A 15,065-nucleotide genomic window follows, 5' to 3' on the forward strand; every position below is an offset into this window, starting at 1 on the left:
TAGTTTAGCAGTGAGTCAGAGATGCATGGAGATTTTATTATCTCAGTCTTTCTGCAGCTTCCTTGCTTCGAGATATCCCCCCTTAGCTTCTTGGCTGCTCTGTTACTTGTTACCGAGTCCACGCCTTCGGCTGGTAAAGCTGTGGGTTTTCACTGCCTGAAATAGATGGGAACTCCCCAGGCCAGTGGACCGTAGATGCGCCTTTCTCGCCGGGCTGCAGGAGTGCCTCCCCAGGGAGCAAACACTTCTCGGGTTGCTGTCTGCCACTGGTCATCTTCCAGAGTTCTGAAATGAGGGCTTTTAATAAATTTGTCACATTTTGCACTTGGTTTCTGTAGAGGGGAGTTGCCTGGCCTACTCGCTCCTATTACCAGATGCCGTCAGGCACTATTGTGGGCCCTGGGGATACAGCAGTGAGCAAAACAGATATTCCGTCGGGAGAGAGCAGACCTTCAACAGATGAGCAGCTGGAACTATAATATGTCGCATGACAGTGCCTTGAAGAACAGTCAAGTGGAAGGGCACCAGGGAGCAAGCCCCATGACCGTAGGGACAGCAGAGGTCAAGGTCCTGAGATAGAAGCGTACTTGGGTGTTCTAAGAACCAGGAGAAACGGAGAGGGAATAGGCTTTGGGACAGAGAAGATAGCAGTGGTCCGATCACCACGGGCTTTGAGAAGGACATAAGCTTAATTTATTCTGAGAGGAAGGAAGCTGTTGGAAGATATTTTGTGAGAAGTCCCATTATCACTCCTCTTGCATTAAGTGCAAAGAGTGCCCATTTACTGCTTCAGAGTGAGAAATAAAACTGCCGAGTGAATTCAGTAAGTCATTGATGGGGCTTGACTTTCGTGCACTTGGACTCAGCTTTGAGGCACTGAGTTCTGGGCCGAGGAGGCATTCCGGCTTAAAAAATCATCACCCGTCTCGGAACCGGGGACCCTTGTTGGGTCCTGACTCGGCCACGCACGAGAGTCGGTTTCTCTAAGCGGGCCAGTTGCTGGCTGTCCTAAACAAGAGCTGCGCTCAAGCCAGGGTCTAACCCGTGTGACACACAGTCGGTAAGACGGTCCACGTCGTATGTGAGCGCTGACAAACCGTGAGGGTAGCAAACCGCCTGCTTGTCCAGGCACCCAGACTCTTCGAACTGCGAGGTGACCTGTGGTTGCTCCCTTTCACTCCTACTCTGTCATCATCTTCCAGAAACTGCAGCTCATCGTTCTGAAAGTCACTTTCATCTTCCTGTTCATTTCCTCTCGTCCACGTCCTTGCTTAAACCTCATCCCTGTGCCCTGCTGATTGCTCAGCCCCGTCTCTTTCCTTCCCAGCCTGCATGTGGCCGCCAGACCATCTTCCTACAGCAGGGCTTGGGGCATGCAGGGACACGAGCACTTGATTTCAAATCGGGGAACATTTTAATCTTTCCAGAAAGTACAGAAAATAATATAACAGACAGCTGTGGCTCTATCCCTTCATCCGGCCCCACCCCCACCCCGCCCTCCCTTTCTCCCAAGAATCAACCACTGGCCTGAAGTTGGCGTATACAATTCCACGGAGGATCCTGTGCTTTTATAATATTGTTCTGTTTCCGTAAACAAATACGCCGTTGTTTCACGGGTTTTAATTTCACGTAAATGGCTTGGTACTCTATGAATCATTTACCAACTTGCTTTTTCCACGTAATGTTATGTGTTAAGAGATTTATCCGTCCCAATACGTGCTGCCCTGGTTCATCGATTTAACTGCTGCGTGGCATTCCATTGGATGCTTTTATCCATTCTTTTCTGAGAGACAGCACGTTGTTCCTGTGTTTTCCACAGTGCAGCGAGGAGCTTCTTCACACGTGCCAATGCTTCTCTGAAGCACGCGCCTGGGCCTCGGCTTGCTGCGTCACAGGGTGTAAGAGTCTCACCTTCACCAGACCCCACCACACTGCTCTCCAGAATGGCTGAACCCATTTACACGTTTACATGCTCCCTTTTAAAAAATACTTCTGGGGGCGCCTGGCCGGCTTGCTCAGTGGAGCATGTGACTCTTGACCTCTGGGTTGTAAGTTCGAGCCCCATGTTGAGTTTAAAGATGATATTAAAAAAATAAAATCTTGGGGCACCTGGGTGGCCCAGTTGGTTAAGTGTCTGACTCTTAATATTGGCTCAGGTCATGATCTCATGGTTCGTGGGTTCAAGCCCTGCTGTCAGCGTGGAACCTGCTTGAGATTCTCTGTCTCCCCCCTCTCTGTGCCTCTCCTACACATGCACACTGTGCTGTCTCTCTCTCTCTCTCTATCTCTCTCCCTCTCTCTCTCAATAAATAAACTTAAAAAAATTAATAAAATCTTAAAAAAAAAAAAACCATTTCTATGTTCCCCATTACCTAATAAAATGCTAACAGTGGCATTCAAAGCCCTACTCAATGAGACCCCAGTCTACCTTTATCTTTTCTTTCACTACTAGGTTTATTTCTTCATCTATAAAAATAAGGATAAATCGTCATTACGGAACTGTTGTGAGATTAATGAGTTAATCTGTGGCATATAATGGACACACACGAAACTGATAGTGTCCTTTTCTTCTTTTCTGTCCAGACAGAATCCTCGTGTTCCTCCTTCTGGAGCTATGCAGAGTAAATCTAATCCAGAAAAGCCGGGGGGCGGAAGGTGGGGGGGTTGTTAAAGCCAAGGCTAGGGCACCATCTTGCTCCCTGATAGATAGCTCTTTGGCAGGTCACTTTATTGTTGCGGCTCACTGGGGTCTTGGGTCAGATTCTTGTCTCGTGTCATTGTGCTACCCGTATCCTCATTGCAAGTCCAAGGTGAGAGGGAACTGGCGGGGCCAGGCACAGAAGCCTCTCCGTACTCCCCCAGACACCCTAGGAAATGACAGATGCTTACTGACTATGGGACAGCGACTGGCTAAATCTGAATAAGAAGGAAGTGGTTCAAGAATCAGACTGCCTGGGTTTGAGTCCTGCCCCACCACTTACCAGCTGTGTGGCCTTGGGCAAGTTGGTTAACCTCTCTAGGCTTGGGGCACCTGGGCGGCTCAGTCGGGTTATGATCTCTCTCTCAGCTTATCTCACAGCTCATTGTCCTTATCTATAAAGTAGGAATATAAATACCCACTTCATCAGGTGGTTGCAAGGATCCAATGACACAATCCCAGCAAGACGCTAGCACAGACTCGATGCGTGTTAGCTGGTTTTAACATTAACATCGTAATCCAGAGGCAGGCTGGATTGGAGCGGTCCAGAATCTTCCAGGGCAGGGGCTCCTCACGTGTAGCCCGGCCAGAGCTAGAACTGAGGCCACTGAACGGGTGGCCCCGGGTGGAGCTGGGGGTGGAGAGCAAGGAGGAGAGAAGTTGGGCCCCCTCGGTGGGTAGACAGGGGAAGGAGCCCGTTGCCAGTGCAGACCTTCCAGTAACAGCAGGCCTGGGAGGTTTTTCCTGAAAAACGGAATGAGTTCAGATTCCTACCTTGCCCTCTGTCCCCACCCCACCCTGGGCACTTGAGAAACACTGACGGAGTCTTACTTTTCAAATCTCCTTCGTCTAGATTCTACGAGGACTTTGAGGTTCATCTAAATGTTCAGAACAAGTGTGGTTTCTTGAATAATAGTTTTTCCTTATGACATTCTTGCTGACACATGAGAAAATATCTTCATTATGTCAGGGGCGTGGTTTTCACTTCTGGGGCGGGGGTTTCTCGTTGCTGAGCCCTACCCCTGCTCACTCCCATTCGGGGGCGCACCCAGGCTTGGTCCCAGGGTCTGTTGCTCCCCTGAGCCCCCCACCTCCTGTGCATACTCATGGAACCCCTGTTCAGAAGGAACTACGATTCGGGTTGCCCGAGTCCACTTGTCTGTATAAGGCATGGTCTCTGGACCCTGCTGTGCTGTCGGTTCCTGTCTTTGACTTCCAGGCCCGCGAAGCCTCCCAGTCTCTTCCGATGCTGTGTGCTACGTACTGTAATAAGCTCCCTTTTCACAGAGCAGCTATGCCCCCTTCTCCGTGTATCTTGCTATTTTCACTTAGACTTCAGAGAAAGTTTAAGCAAGCAACTTGAGCAGCTAAAGCAATGGATTAAAAGAATCAGGGAGGGGCACCTGGTGACTCAGTGGGTTGAGCATCCGATTCTTGGTTTCGGCTCAGGTCATGATCTCGCTTGGGAGATCAAGCTCCACATTGGGCTCTGTGCTAACAATGCAGAGCCTGCTTGGGATTCTTTCTGTCTGTTCCCCTCCCCCCTCTCAAAATAAATAAACTTCAAAATATATATATATACATATATATATATATGTATATGTATATGTATATGTATATGTATATGTATATACATGAATCAGGGAAGTAAAGGGTGTTGGGTTTTCTCTGGTTTCTATCATGTGGTCACTTGTGAACTGAGCTGGTGGTTAGACCAGCTGTCTGCACCCCGGGATGCGTTCATTCTGTGAATGAGGAAGTTGCTTCTAGAACAACTTCTCAACATCACGATGAGTCCTCCAGGATCCAGGGCCCACCTGCATCCACAATCCCGGGCACACACTCAGAGCTGCAGAAATGGGAAGGATCCATGGCGTTGGGGAAAATATGCTCATTATACTGCCCGCCAGCTCACCTCGATCCACCCTTTCTCTCCCACGTGGAGTGATTTTCCCTTATTTTCACAAAGAATGAGATTTGCAATTCAGTGTTCTGAGAAGGTGTCTCAAATTTAAACTGCTGGTAGAAGTCTTGTAATTATTTCAAGTGGAAAACACACTTGATACTTTCACTTGTCATACGTAAAACCACTTGAATACATTCCGCTCTCCGCATTATATCTGGAAGAATCTGAGTTTTCAAATGCATTTAGTGGTCCACCTTAGTTTTGTTTTCAGGCCAGTTGCTCAGAATCTGGTTTGTCTGGAGTATTATGTATCTAAAGCCTCCAGTTAAGAATCTGGTAGTGTCATAAGATCACCAAGCTGCTACGGGGAAGCTTCGTATTAGAACATCTAAATCCATCTCAGCTCAAGTGCCTTTTTTATGAGGCATTCTTCATTTCTGGAAGTAATCAGTTATCCCTGATCTGCACCTTTAGTAATCTGATGCATTCCGCTCAAGTACATAAAGACCAGTAATTTTAGTAAAATTCCTCCCAACAATGGTATTTAAAACCCATCCTCATGAGGCATCTATTCTTGAAGCATTTCCTTATCCATCAGCTCCTTGCTTCGCAAAGTAGGTTTCAAAATATGCTTAATTTGGAATTCACAAGCAGCTGGGAAAAGTTAGCCGCGTGGCTGGCGCTGTTTTCACGGGGTGCCTTCCGGCCCCGGGGCGCCGCCACGCTCAGCCCCTCGCGCCGGATCGCGGAGAATAAAATTCTTCCCATCTAAACTGGGGGAAGCTAATGGAAAGGAGTTGCTTCCCTCCCCGGTAGACCACATACACTCTAATTATCACGGAACGTCTCCCGGGTTTGTCCGTTGCAGAAAGTGCTTAGACATCCTCAGTGGTTTCAACCTGCTTGGCACCCACTGAGAAAGTAGAGCAAGGGCCCCGCTATCAGCAAGCATCGTTTCTGGTAGGCTCTCTGCTTACATTTCCCACCGCATCTAGTGCTTCCCTCTGCCTCCCCAAATCTCCCTCTGCACATAGTTTCCCAAGTGCTGCCACAAACGGATTGAATAGCACTGAATTAAGCTCTTGCTTCTCTTTGTTAACTTGCGTTTTCCAACCCGACTGGTACAGCTCATTTTACGTGCGCTCTTTACATTTCAGAAGTCCTAACGTGCCTCTGCTTCCTTTTCACTGATGGTAGTGTTTCTTAGGAAAACCAGGGCTGTTACTTGTCTCTATCTGTACAGTACATGGCTTTTCAAAACCGGAGAACTTAAGAAATGTCCTCAGTCTGTAAGTCGTGATTTTCAGGGAGGCAGCCAGATGATCTCATCTGACGAATGGAGAAACTGAGACACGCCGACAAGAATCATGTCTTTACGAATTCACAGCCTCAGTACGCTTTCTTAACCAAGAACTATCAATTTAGTCATGATTGCCATGTCCGTTTTCCTGCCTTTGTGCATTTTACACTAACCTAATATTCTTGGTGCTTCCCTACCACATGCACCAGAGGAAGCAAATTCTCCAGGCCGACTCTGGAGCCCAGGTTCTCTCTCTGACCCCGCACTCACGTATCACACTGTGGTTCGAGTTAACTTCCACTGAACGGTTTTATATATTAGAGACCAAATGCAGAAATTGCCCTGTGTTTCTAGAGATTGGGGAGGGCCTATCAGTTGTCAATGAATTTAACTATAAAGTAGTTGTGATGAAAAAAAATAATAATAACCCAGCTTCAACTTGTTCTAACTAAAAAAAGAAAATTGAATACATATTTCAATGTATTTTTTTTAAGTTTTTTAAATTTATTTTTGACAGAGACAGCGTGCGAGCATGAGCTGAGGAGGGTCAGAGAGAGGGGGAGACACAGAATCTGAAACAGGCTCCAGACTCCAGGCTCCATGCTGTCAGCACAGAGCCTGATGCAGGGCTCGAACTCATGAACAGTGAGGTCATGACCTGGGCCAAAGTCGGACGCTGCACCGACTGAGCCACCCAGGCACCCTTCGGTGACTCTCTTACTAGCAAGTTTAACTTGTGCTGAGAGTGTGTGTGCTTGTGTGTGTGTGTGTGTGTGTGTGTGTGTGTGTGTGTGTCTGTGTGTGTGTGCGCATGTGCGCGCAGGTTGATTTGCAAGGGAGTGTCTTACATAGGTACTTGTCCAGGGGAAAGAAACACCCTTGCTTGCACGGGCTGAGGTTAGCCATCGACCACTGATTTTTCATCGAAATGGAATGTGGACGTTTGTGTTGTTTCCTAACGTTTCATATTCCGCCCTGGCAGGGGAGCGGTGTATCACCCGTACCTCCGTGAAACTGTGATTCATATGACCTCTTCCAGCCAGTGCCTGCAAGGCTTCAGTCCCTGGAAACGGGATGAAATACTACTCCACTGCCCGGAGCTCCCTGCCACTCGACCCTGACCACAGGGCCATTTTCCTGAAATAATCCTGTAATGTACGCACTGTTCGATCGCTAAGATGTTGGCATTTTAGTAAACCAAACTCTAAGCCACGGCGGCACTGTAACTCTCACCTCGCTGTCCCAGAGCTGACCTCAGGCAGGGCCTCACAGATAGCATTTCCTTTAAGGACGCCGAGTGAAATTTCAGGATAGTGGGTGTACTAACGCTGGGCCGAGGTGCCGACTCAGGTGAGGCAGCGGGAGGAGAAGGCAGTTGCCCCATGGAGAGGAGTCGGGACTGGGGGTGAGGTTGCTCTTGAAGGTGGTGGTTCTAGGGAGGACAGGAGTGCACTTTCTGTTTGGGATTAGACGGGACAGGAAGGAGAAGGATGGGACCGAGGGCTCCGGAATGCCGCTGCGCCCTGCCCTTCGCTCTCTGCCCCGTTGAGCTCCCTTTCAGCCAGGCGTGGGGACCCTCGGGCCTCAGAAGACCCCGGGCAATCCAGCCTCAGCTTCCTCAGAAACAGGCTTCTCTGCAGGGCCCCAGGGGGCGGAGTCCCAAAGATCTGGGCAGAAAGGGGCTGCCCCCAGCTTAAAGTTGAGACTCCTGGCCTCCAGGCCAGCCTGTCACTGCGGACTGGTCACTTCTCTCAGTCTCAGGGTCCACACTAGACAAAATAGGTGTAGTAAAAGTAATCCAGACAGAGTCACTGTGAGAGCTTCAGATGTAAAGTGCCATGGAAATGAATGCAAGGTGGGTTCTTCAATGGTGCTGCGGTACGAGGGCATCACAGAGATGCTGTCGTATGTAAGCTGGCGGGGGAGTGTCTGCTCAGCTGCCCAGGCCACGAGTAAGACAATGCTGATTGTTAGAGAAGGCTCTGTGCCTTTGGGGACCACCTAGAATAAGTCAAACCCCCTTTTCTTAAGACAGCCTGCCCTAGGTGACGTTATCTAGTGATGGCAGATGGCCCTGTCCATCTGTGTGCTAAAGAGAACTGAGAGAGATGGCCTGTCCCCCCAGCAACAGCCCTGCCTGGAGGCTGCCCTCACGGGAAGGTGAGCCCTCAGATCCCTTGAAACCTGACTCAGATAAATCAAATTCACAAGAGACCAGGGCACCCAGAATGACCAGATATTGGTTTGAAAATAAGGACCGGCCACACATGTTTGCAGAATGGAGCTCTTTCTTCTTGTTGGCAAGTTCAGAGGAGCCAAATTACAGGTTGTTGAGTGGGCAAGGAATCGGGGGAAGGATTGATTAGAGATGATCTCAGGGACCGTTGTCACCAGGCCTGGGGCATCCCTACGCCCCAAGGCTGGACCAGCACTCGACTGCCAGCTTCCTCAGGGTCCCATCCTCCCTTTTCTCACTTCCATCGCCACCCAGCCCCCTTCATAGACACATTCCTTCCTTAGTCCCTGCCAGGTGAAGGTCTGGTCTGTTTTGGGTTGATCTCATTGCTGGTCCCCCCACTACCCAGTTCCATCCAGTGGTAACATCTGGCAAAACCATAGTATATCACCACAGCCAGGATTTTACCACTGAGACACTCAAGACCCAGAGGATCTCCATGACCACCAAGGTCCCTTTTACAGCCACCCCTACTTCCCTCCCACCACCTGTCCTCCATGACCCCTGGCAACCAGTAATCTGTTCTCCAGTCCCACAGTTTTGTCATTTCAAGAATGTCACGTAGACGGAATCATATAGTTTATAACCACGAGGACTGGTTGGTTTCACACGACGTAGCTCACTGGAGAGTCATCCAGGTTTGTGTGTGTCAGTAATTCCTGGTGTGGGTGTGCTGCGGTTTGTCTCATCGTCCTCCTAGGGGGACACCTGTCATTCTCTGTTTTGAGTTATTACAAGAAAGCTGTTACGCGCATTCATGTAGAGCATTGTATGACCATGGGTTTCCCTTTCTCTGGGATAAATGCCCGAGAGTGTAATTGCTTGGTCGTATGTAGTTGTGTGTTTAGCTTTTAAAGAGACTGCCAGATCTTCCCAGAGTGGCTGGACAAGTTTGTGTTCCCACCAGCAGTGTATGAGGGATCCAGTTTCTCTGCATCCTCTCCAGCATTTCTTTTTTTTTTTTTTTAATACGTTTATTTATTTCGAGAGAGAAAGAGAGTAGGGGAGGGGCGGAGAGAGGGAGAGAGAATCCCAAGCAGGCTCCACGCTCTTAGTGCAGAGCCAGAAGCGGAGATCCAACCCATAAACCATGAGATCATGACCTGAGCCGAAATTAAGAGTCAGAAGCTTAACCGACTGAACCGCCCAGGCGCCCCCTCACCAGCATTTCTCATGTTAGCCATTCTGACAGATGAAGAGTGCCATCTCGTTGAGGTTTTAATTTACGTTTTCCTGATGCCTAATGATGTTGAATATTTGTAGGTGCTTATCTGCCACCCATAGATCCTCTTTGGTCTCTTCATGTCTTTTGCCCATTTTCTAATTGGATTGTTTGGGTTTTTCCTGTTGAGTGTTGGGAGTTTCTGGTATGTTCTATAATCAGATACTAGTCCTTTATCAGATATGTGGTTTCCAAATCTCTTCTCCCAGTCTGTAGCTTTTTATTCTCTTCGCAGGGTCTTGCAGCAAAAGATTTTTTAATTTTCAATTAAACCCAGTTGATCAAATGTTTCCTTTTATGGAATGTGCTTTTGGTGTCAGGTACCAGAACTCTTTGCCTCATGGATCTTTAAGACTTCCTTCTATTTTTTTCTAACAATTGGATAGTACTACATTTAAGTCCATGATCCATTTTAAAATAATTTTTAGATAAGTCACGAGAGTTCGGTTGAGGTCCATTTTTTTCCTATGCGTGTCTAGTTGTTGCAGCGCTATTTATTGGAAAGGCAGTCCTTCCCCCGTTGAACTGCTTTTACGCCTTTGTCAAAAATCGGTTGGGCAGGGGTGCCCGGGGGGCTCAGTCAGTTAAGCGCCTGACTCTTGATTTTGGCTCAGGCTGTGATCTCATGGTTCGTGAGTTTGAGCCCTGCGTCCGGCTCTGCAGAGCCTGCTTGGGATTCTCTGTCTCCCTCTCTCCCTGCCCCTCTCCTGTTCGCACTCTCTCTCTCAAAAATAAATAAATATTTTCAAAAAATCAGTTGGACGTGTTTGTGTACATCTGTTTTGAGGTTCTCTATTCTGCTCTGTTGATCTCTATGTCTGTCCCTCTACTGCATAGTCTTGAAACCTGTACCTATAGAAGTCTTGACACGGGGTATACTGATTCTTCCCACCTTATTCTTATTTTTCAAAATTTTCTTAGCTGTTCTAGTCCCTTTGCCCTTTCCATATAAATTTTAGAATAATTTTGTAAAAATCTGCAGAAAAATCCTTCTGGGATTTTGATAGAAATTACATTAAATTTATGTACCAATTTGGGCAGAACTAACAACTATGTTGAGTCTTTCAGTTCGTGAACAAGGTAGGTCTTTCCATTTATTTAGATCTTCAGTTTCTTTCATTAGCACTTTATAATTCTCAGCCTACAAGTCCTATACATGTTTTGCTGGATTTACACCTAAGAATTTTTATTTTTTGTGAATTATAAATGATACTGTATCTTTAATTTCAGTGTTTTAAGTTCATCACTAGTATATAGAAATTGATTTTCATATATTTATCTTGTATCCTGTGACCTTGCTGAACTCACTTATTAGTTCTAGGATTTTTGAGGGGTTGATTCCTTGGGATTTTCTACATGGACAATCATGGCATCTCCAAATAGAGACAGTTTTTTTTTTTTTTTTAAATGTTCATTTATTTATTTTGAGAGAGAGTGAGTGAGCAGGGGAGGGGCAAATAGAGGCAGTTCTGTTTCTTCCTCTCTGATCTATATGCTTTTTATTTCCTTTTTTTTTTTCTTGCCTTATTGCTCTGGCTAGAACTTCTAGCACTAAGAATGAATAAGCATGAATAGAAGCAGGAATCCTTGCCTTGTCCCCAGTCTTAAGGGGGAAAGCCTCCAGTCTTTGATCATTAAGTGTAATGTCAGCTATACGTTATTTATCGAGTACTCCTCTTTTCCTATTTTTCTGAGAATTTTTGTCATGTTGAGTTTTTTCATGCCTTTTTTCCATCCATTACTATGATCATATGATTTTTTTTCTTCACAAACCCCTCAATATTATGGATTACAATGTTTAAATTTTAAATATTGAACCGGACTCGCACTGCTGGAACAAACTGCACTTGGTCATGGCGTATAATTCTTTTAACATAATTGATCTGTTGCTCCATTCTATTTGTTAAGATTTTGCTGAGGACTTTTTTTACCTTTCTCTTAGCTTGGTTGTTAAGGATTTTTGCATTTTTATTCATGAAGGACTTTGGTTTATATTTTTCTTTTTATGGTACTGGCTTTCTCTGGCTTTGGTAACACAAAACCTTCATGAAATGAAATCAGAAGTATTCCTTCCTGTTTTGTTTTCTTGAAAACATATAGAATTGGTGGTATTTTTTTAACAGTTTGATAGAATTCTCCAGTGAGACCATGTAGGCCTAGAGATTTCTTTCAGGGGAATTTTTAAACTATGAAGGAATTTCCTTAGTAGTAATAGGACTTTTCAAGTTATCTTAAAATTATATCAAAATTTCATATTGAGAGGCTTGTGATAGTTTGTGCTTTTATCTGTGTTGTCAACCCCATGTGTGCAGAATTACTCATAGTGATCCCTCATCCTTTTGATATCTCCCGGATCTGTAGTAATATCTTCTGTTTCGTTCCTGACATTGGTCAGGATAATTTTATTAATCTTTTCCAAGAACCAGCTTTTTTCTTTGACTCATTTTCTCCCTTGTTATTCTCTCTTCCTTTTCATTGATATCTGTTCTTTATATTATTTTCTTCCTTGTGCTTGCTTTGGGTTTATTTTATTCTTTTTCTATGTTCTTGAGACTTCCTAATTTTTCATTTGTCTCAAGAATGTAATTGCTCACTGAAGCATTTTTGTGATAACTGCTTTAAAATCTATGTCAGATCATTCTAGTAGCATCTCCGTTACCTTGATGTTGGCATCTATTGATCGTCTCTTTTTGTTCAGTTTGAGAGAGCTTCCTGGTTCCCGGTATGATGAGTGATTTTTTATTTAAGCCCAGATATTTTGAGGATTATAAGACTTTTGATCTAATTGAAACCTTCTGTTTTAGCTGGCTGCTTCTGATACTGCTCTGGCGGCGGGGTTGGGGGGGGGTGGCGGTGAGTCTCCTCCTCATTGCCGCCAGGTGTGAATAGAAGACCAGGATTTACACTCAGCCTCTGTTGACACCCAGGGGTGGTAGGGGATGGGAGGAGACTCCTTGTTACTGCAAGACAGGGGTGGGAGTTCCGGATCCCTACGCAGCCTCGACTAGTATCTCTCTAACTAGAACAGGAAGGAGTGCCTCATTAGTGCTGCCCACAGAGCCTCCCCTGGCACCACAGAAACATGTGGGCAGTGGTAAAAGCATGAATCTCCACCAGGCCTCCTCCGACGGCATCAGAGCATGGAGAGGGGGTATCCCGTCACTGTCGGCTGGAAGGCTGGGCTCTCCACGTGGTCTCCACTCTCTCCTGGGGATGGGGGAACCTCATTACTGCCCAGGAGGGACGAAATTCCCCCTCCCTACTCGTGTCACCCCAGCTGAGGATGTGGGGGTGCCTGATGACAGCCCAGTGAGGGTAGAAGCCTGGACTCCCGAAGGCCCTGGCTGGGTCCCCAAAGACACAAGGAGTGAAAGGTGCTGAGTTCCCTGGTCCCTTGACCTCCCAGAGAAATTCTGAGAGCTGTGACTGAGGGAGACTGTTAAGTGTCTCATTGAACCTCTTCACACCTGTGGCCGTGGAGGTGTCCATAGGTGCCCAGCTTCCGAAAGAGGTGGGCTGGTATTTTCCCTTTTGGCTTCGTGGTTCAGGTTATGAGCAGAGGACAGACTGCCCCTGAAGCCGTTTGCAATGCAAACCCACCAGGTGCTGTGGTTGGGCAGACGCCTTCTCGTTCCGTTGGCAGGTGCCCACTTGGGGACCCAGCTGTCTGGGAATGTGCAGCAGGGGGATCCAGAGCACTGACCCCCGTGTGTCCTTTGAAACAGGAGGACCATGACACTATGGAAGCTGATCTGGACAAAGACGAGCTGATCCAGCCCCAGCTTGGAGAGCTCTCAGGCGAGAAGCTTCTGACCACGGAGTACTTGGGAGTAAGTACCACATGAGGGGGTGGGGGAGAAGTAGAAAGGAGAGATGGGCCATTGATGCATTTAGCCTTGGCAATGACACATGACTGTGTGGTTTGGTCGATACTACGATACTATGTTTATGAGAGTGTTGGCCAGTCTGCTTCCAGCGGTCCTGAAGAGCACTGTGGCCCTAGCTACCTGTCACAGAGCTGTCGGTGAACAGAAAAGAGATCAGGATATAACACGAGGGCACATGTCAGGGGCCTTCCTAACATCCAAAGGTGTGCCCGCCTCAGTAGTAATCACCCACCTGTCCAGCTTCTTAATTTTCGTGTGCCTTATCTAGTAGAAGGGAAGACTGGCGGGTTTGCAAGTCATCGGCACACCGGTGATGGCTGAAACCATCAGAGCAGGCGAAGAGATGCCTAACGAAGCAAAGGGTGGAAAGAGAGAGAGAGAGAGAGAGAGAGAGTGAGGGGCTGAGGACAGAGGGGCAGACCAGCATGTCAGGAGTGGGAGCAAGAAGCGGGGCCTCTGAGAAGGACAGAAAGTGGCCAGAGAGGCTTGAGGAGAACCAGGATAATGTAGCGCCATGGGAATCGGAACGGAGGAGTATTTCAGGATGGATTGGGTGGCCGGTCCAGGCATCCAAGAGGCCTGTGGAGTCACACATCTGAGATGGGGCCGTCATCTGAGCTCAGAGAGCTCCCCGCTGACTCTGATGCCCATCCAGCTCCAGGAGCCCCCTGGTTACCACCCGCCAGCTAAACAGGGGAGGGCGTGAGGAGGGAGCTGCCGATTGGCCAGGAGGGGATGGCAGTGTCGGGGGCCCGCCCGCAGGTGTCTCACGAAACCTTGATCAGAAAGCACATCAAGGAACAGGTGGAATGTTGGAGTGTGAGGTTTCTGAAGGGAGGAACAAGAGATGGGGGCCTGTCCGCTCTCCTGGGACAGACAGCAGAGCACACAGGAGTGAAGGCATTGGCATTAAAAGGAGCTCCTGGAATTTTGAAGCTGCTGTTTGACTGGGTCAGTCCCGTGGACTCTGACATCTCGCATTAGTCAAGTAATTGCTGGAGCAGAAGGCCAGGAGCCAGTCTTTCAACAATCTTGGAACAACTTGCTCAACAAACAAGTCAGGGACAGTGACTTGAGAAGGAAAAGAATGTGGGTGCAGGTGGCATGAGCCTTGTAGGAGTAGACAGAAGCAGAAAGTGCCTTCCCATCACTGCCCCCATCCTGGCCCTCCTCATCTCACCCTGGGTACTGTTCTCCCTGGACACCTGCCCCAGTTTTCCTCACCTGTCGAGGAATTTCCGGGGCCCCAGGCTGGGGTACAGAATCTGCTGGTGGAACTTGACGTTAGAGGACAGCCAGAAGCCCATCTGTGGGAGCTTTGTAGGCAAGGGTTTTGGATTTTCTCCCAGCCTGAGCTGGGAGAGTACTGGAGCAGGGGAGTGACTCAGTTTGACTTGTTTTAATGTATGAACTTGTATTTTCATTCTGGTTGCATGATGGAAAATGGACTATAGGGGGCAGGAGTGAAGGGAGATGACCCGAGGAGGCTCGGCCGGGGCTCTACCCTTACCCCCCGTACCACCACTACCCACCACCTTGCCTCTGGTCATGGTCAAGGCCTATAGCCCATCACAGCCCTTTGAATGTCTCAAGGATCAAAGGAATCTAACTGACTGTGGAGGCTCTGTTTACTTTCAGTCAAGTGGGGAGGTGCTCCAGAAACGTTGGAAATGAGGCAGTTGGGTTCCAAGTTGTTGATGGAAGTCTGAAGCCCTAACTAGGCTTTGTTTCCCTTTGGAAGAGCACTGACTTTGGCAGGGAGGGACTGGGCTCCATTTGATAAGATGTGCGTTTTTGAAAGCAAGGCTCTCCTGGG

The 15,065-nt window shown here is 47.7% G+C and overlaps 1 protein-coding gene across 4 annotated transcripts in view; it reads left to right on the plus strand.

The window, feature by feature from the left end:
- ARMC9 (armadillo repeat containing 9) overlaps positions 1-15,065 on the plus strand; it is a 151,081-nt gene that overhangs the window by 106,032 nt on the left and 29,984 nt on the right. For all 4 annotated transcript variants that reach the window (XM_030325428.1, XM_030325431.1, XM_030325430.1 and 1 more), the window contains one exon: positions 13,088-13,192. In XM_030325428.1, the coding sequence (XP_030181288.1) occupies positions 13,088-13,192 (105 nt within the window). The remainder of the gene's footprint in view (positions 1-13,087; positions 13,193-15,065) is intronic.

Source organism: Lynx canadensis, chromosome C1 (assembly GCF_007474595.2).
Source record: "Lynx canadensis isolate LIC74 chromosome C1, mLynCan4.pri.v2, whole genome shotgun sequence".
NCBI lineage: Eukaryota > Metazoa > Chordata > Mammalia > Carnivora > Felidae > Lynx > Lynx canadensis.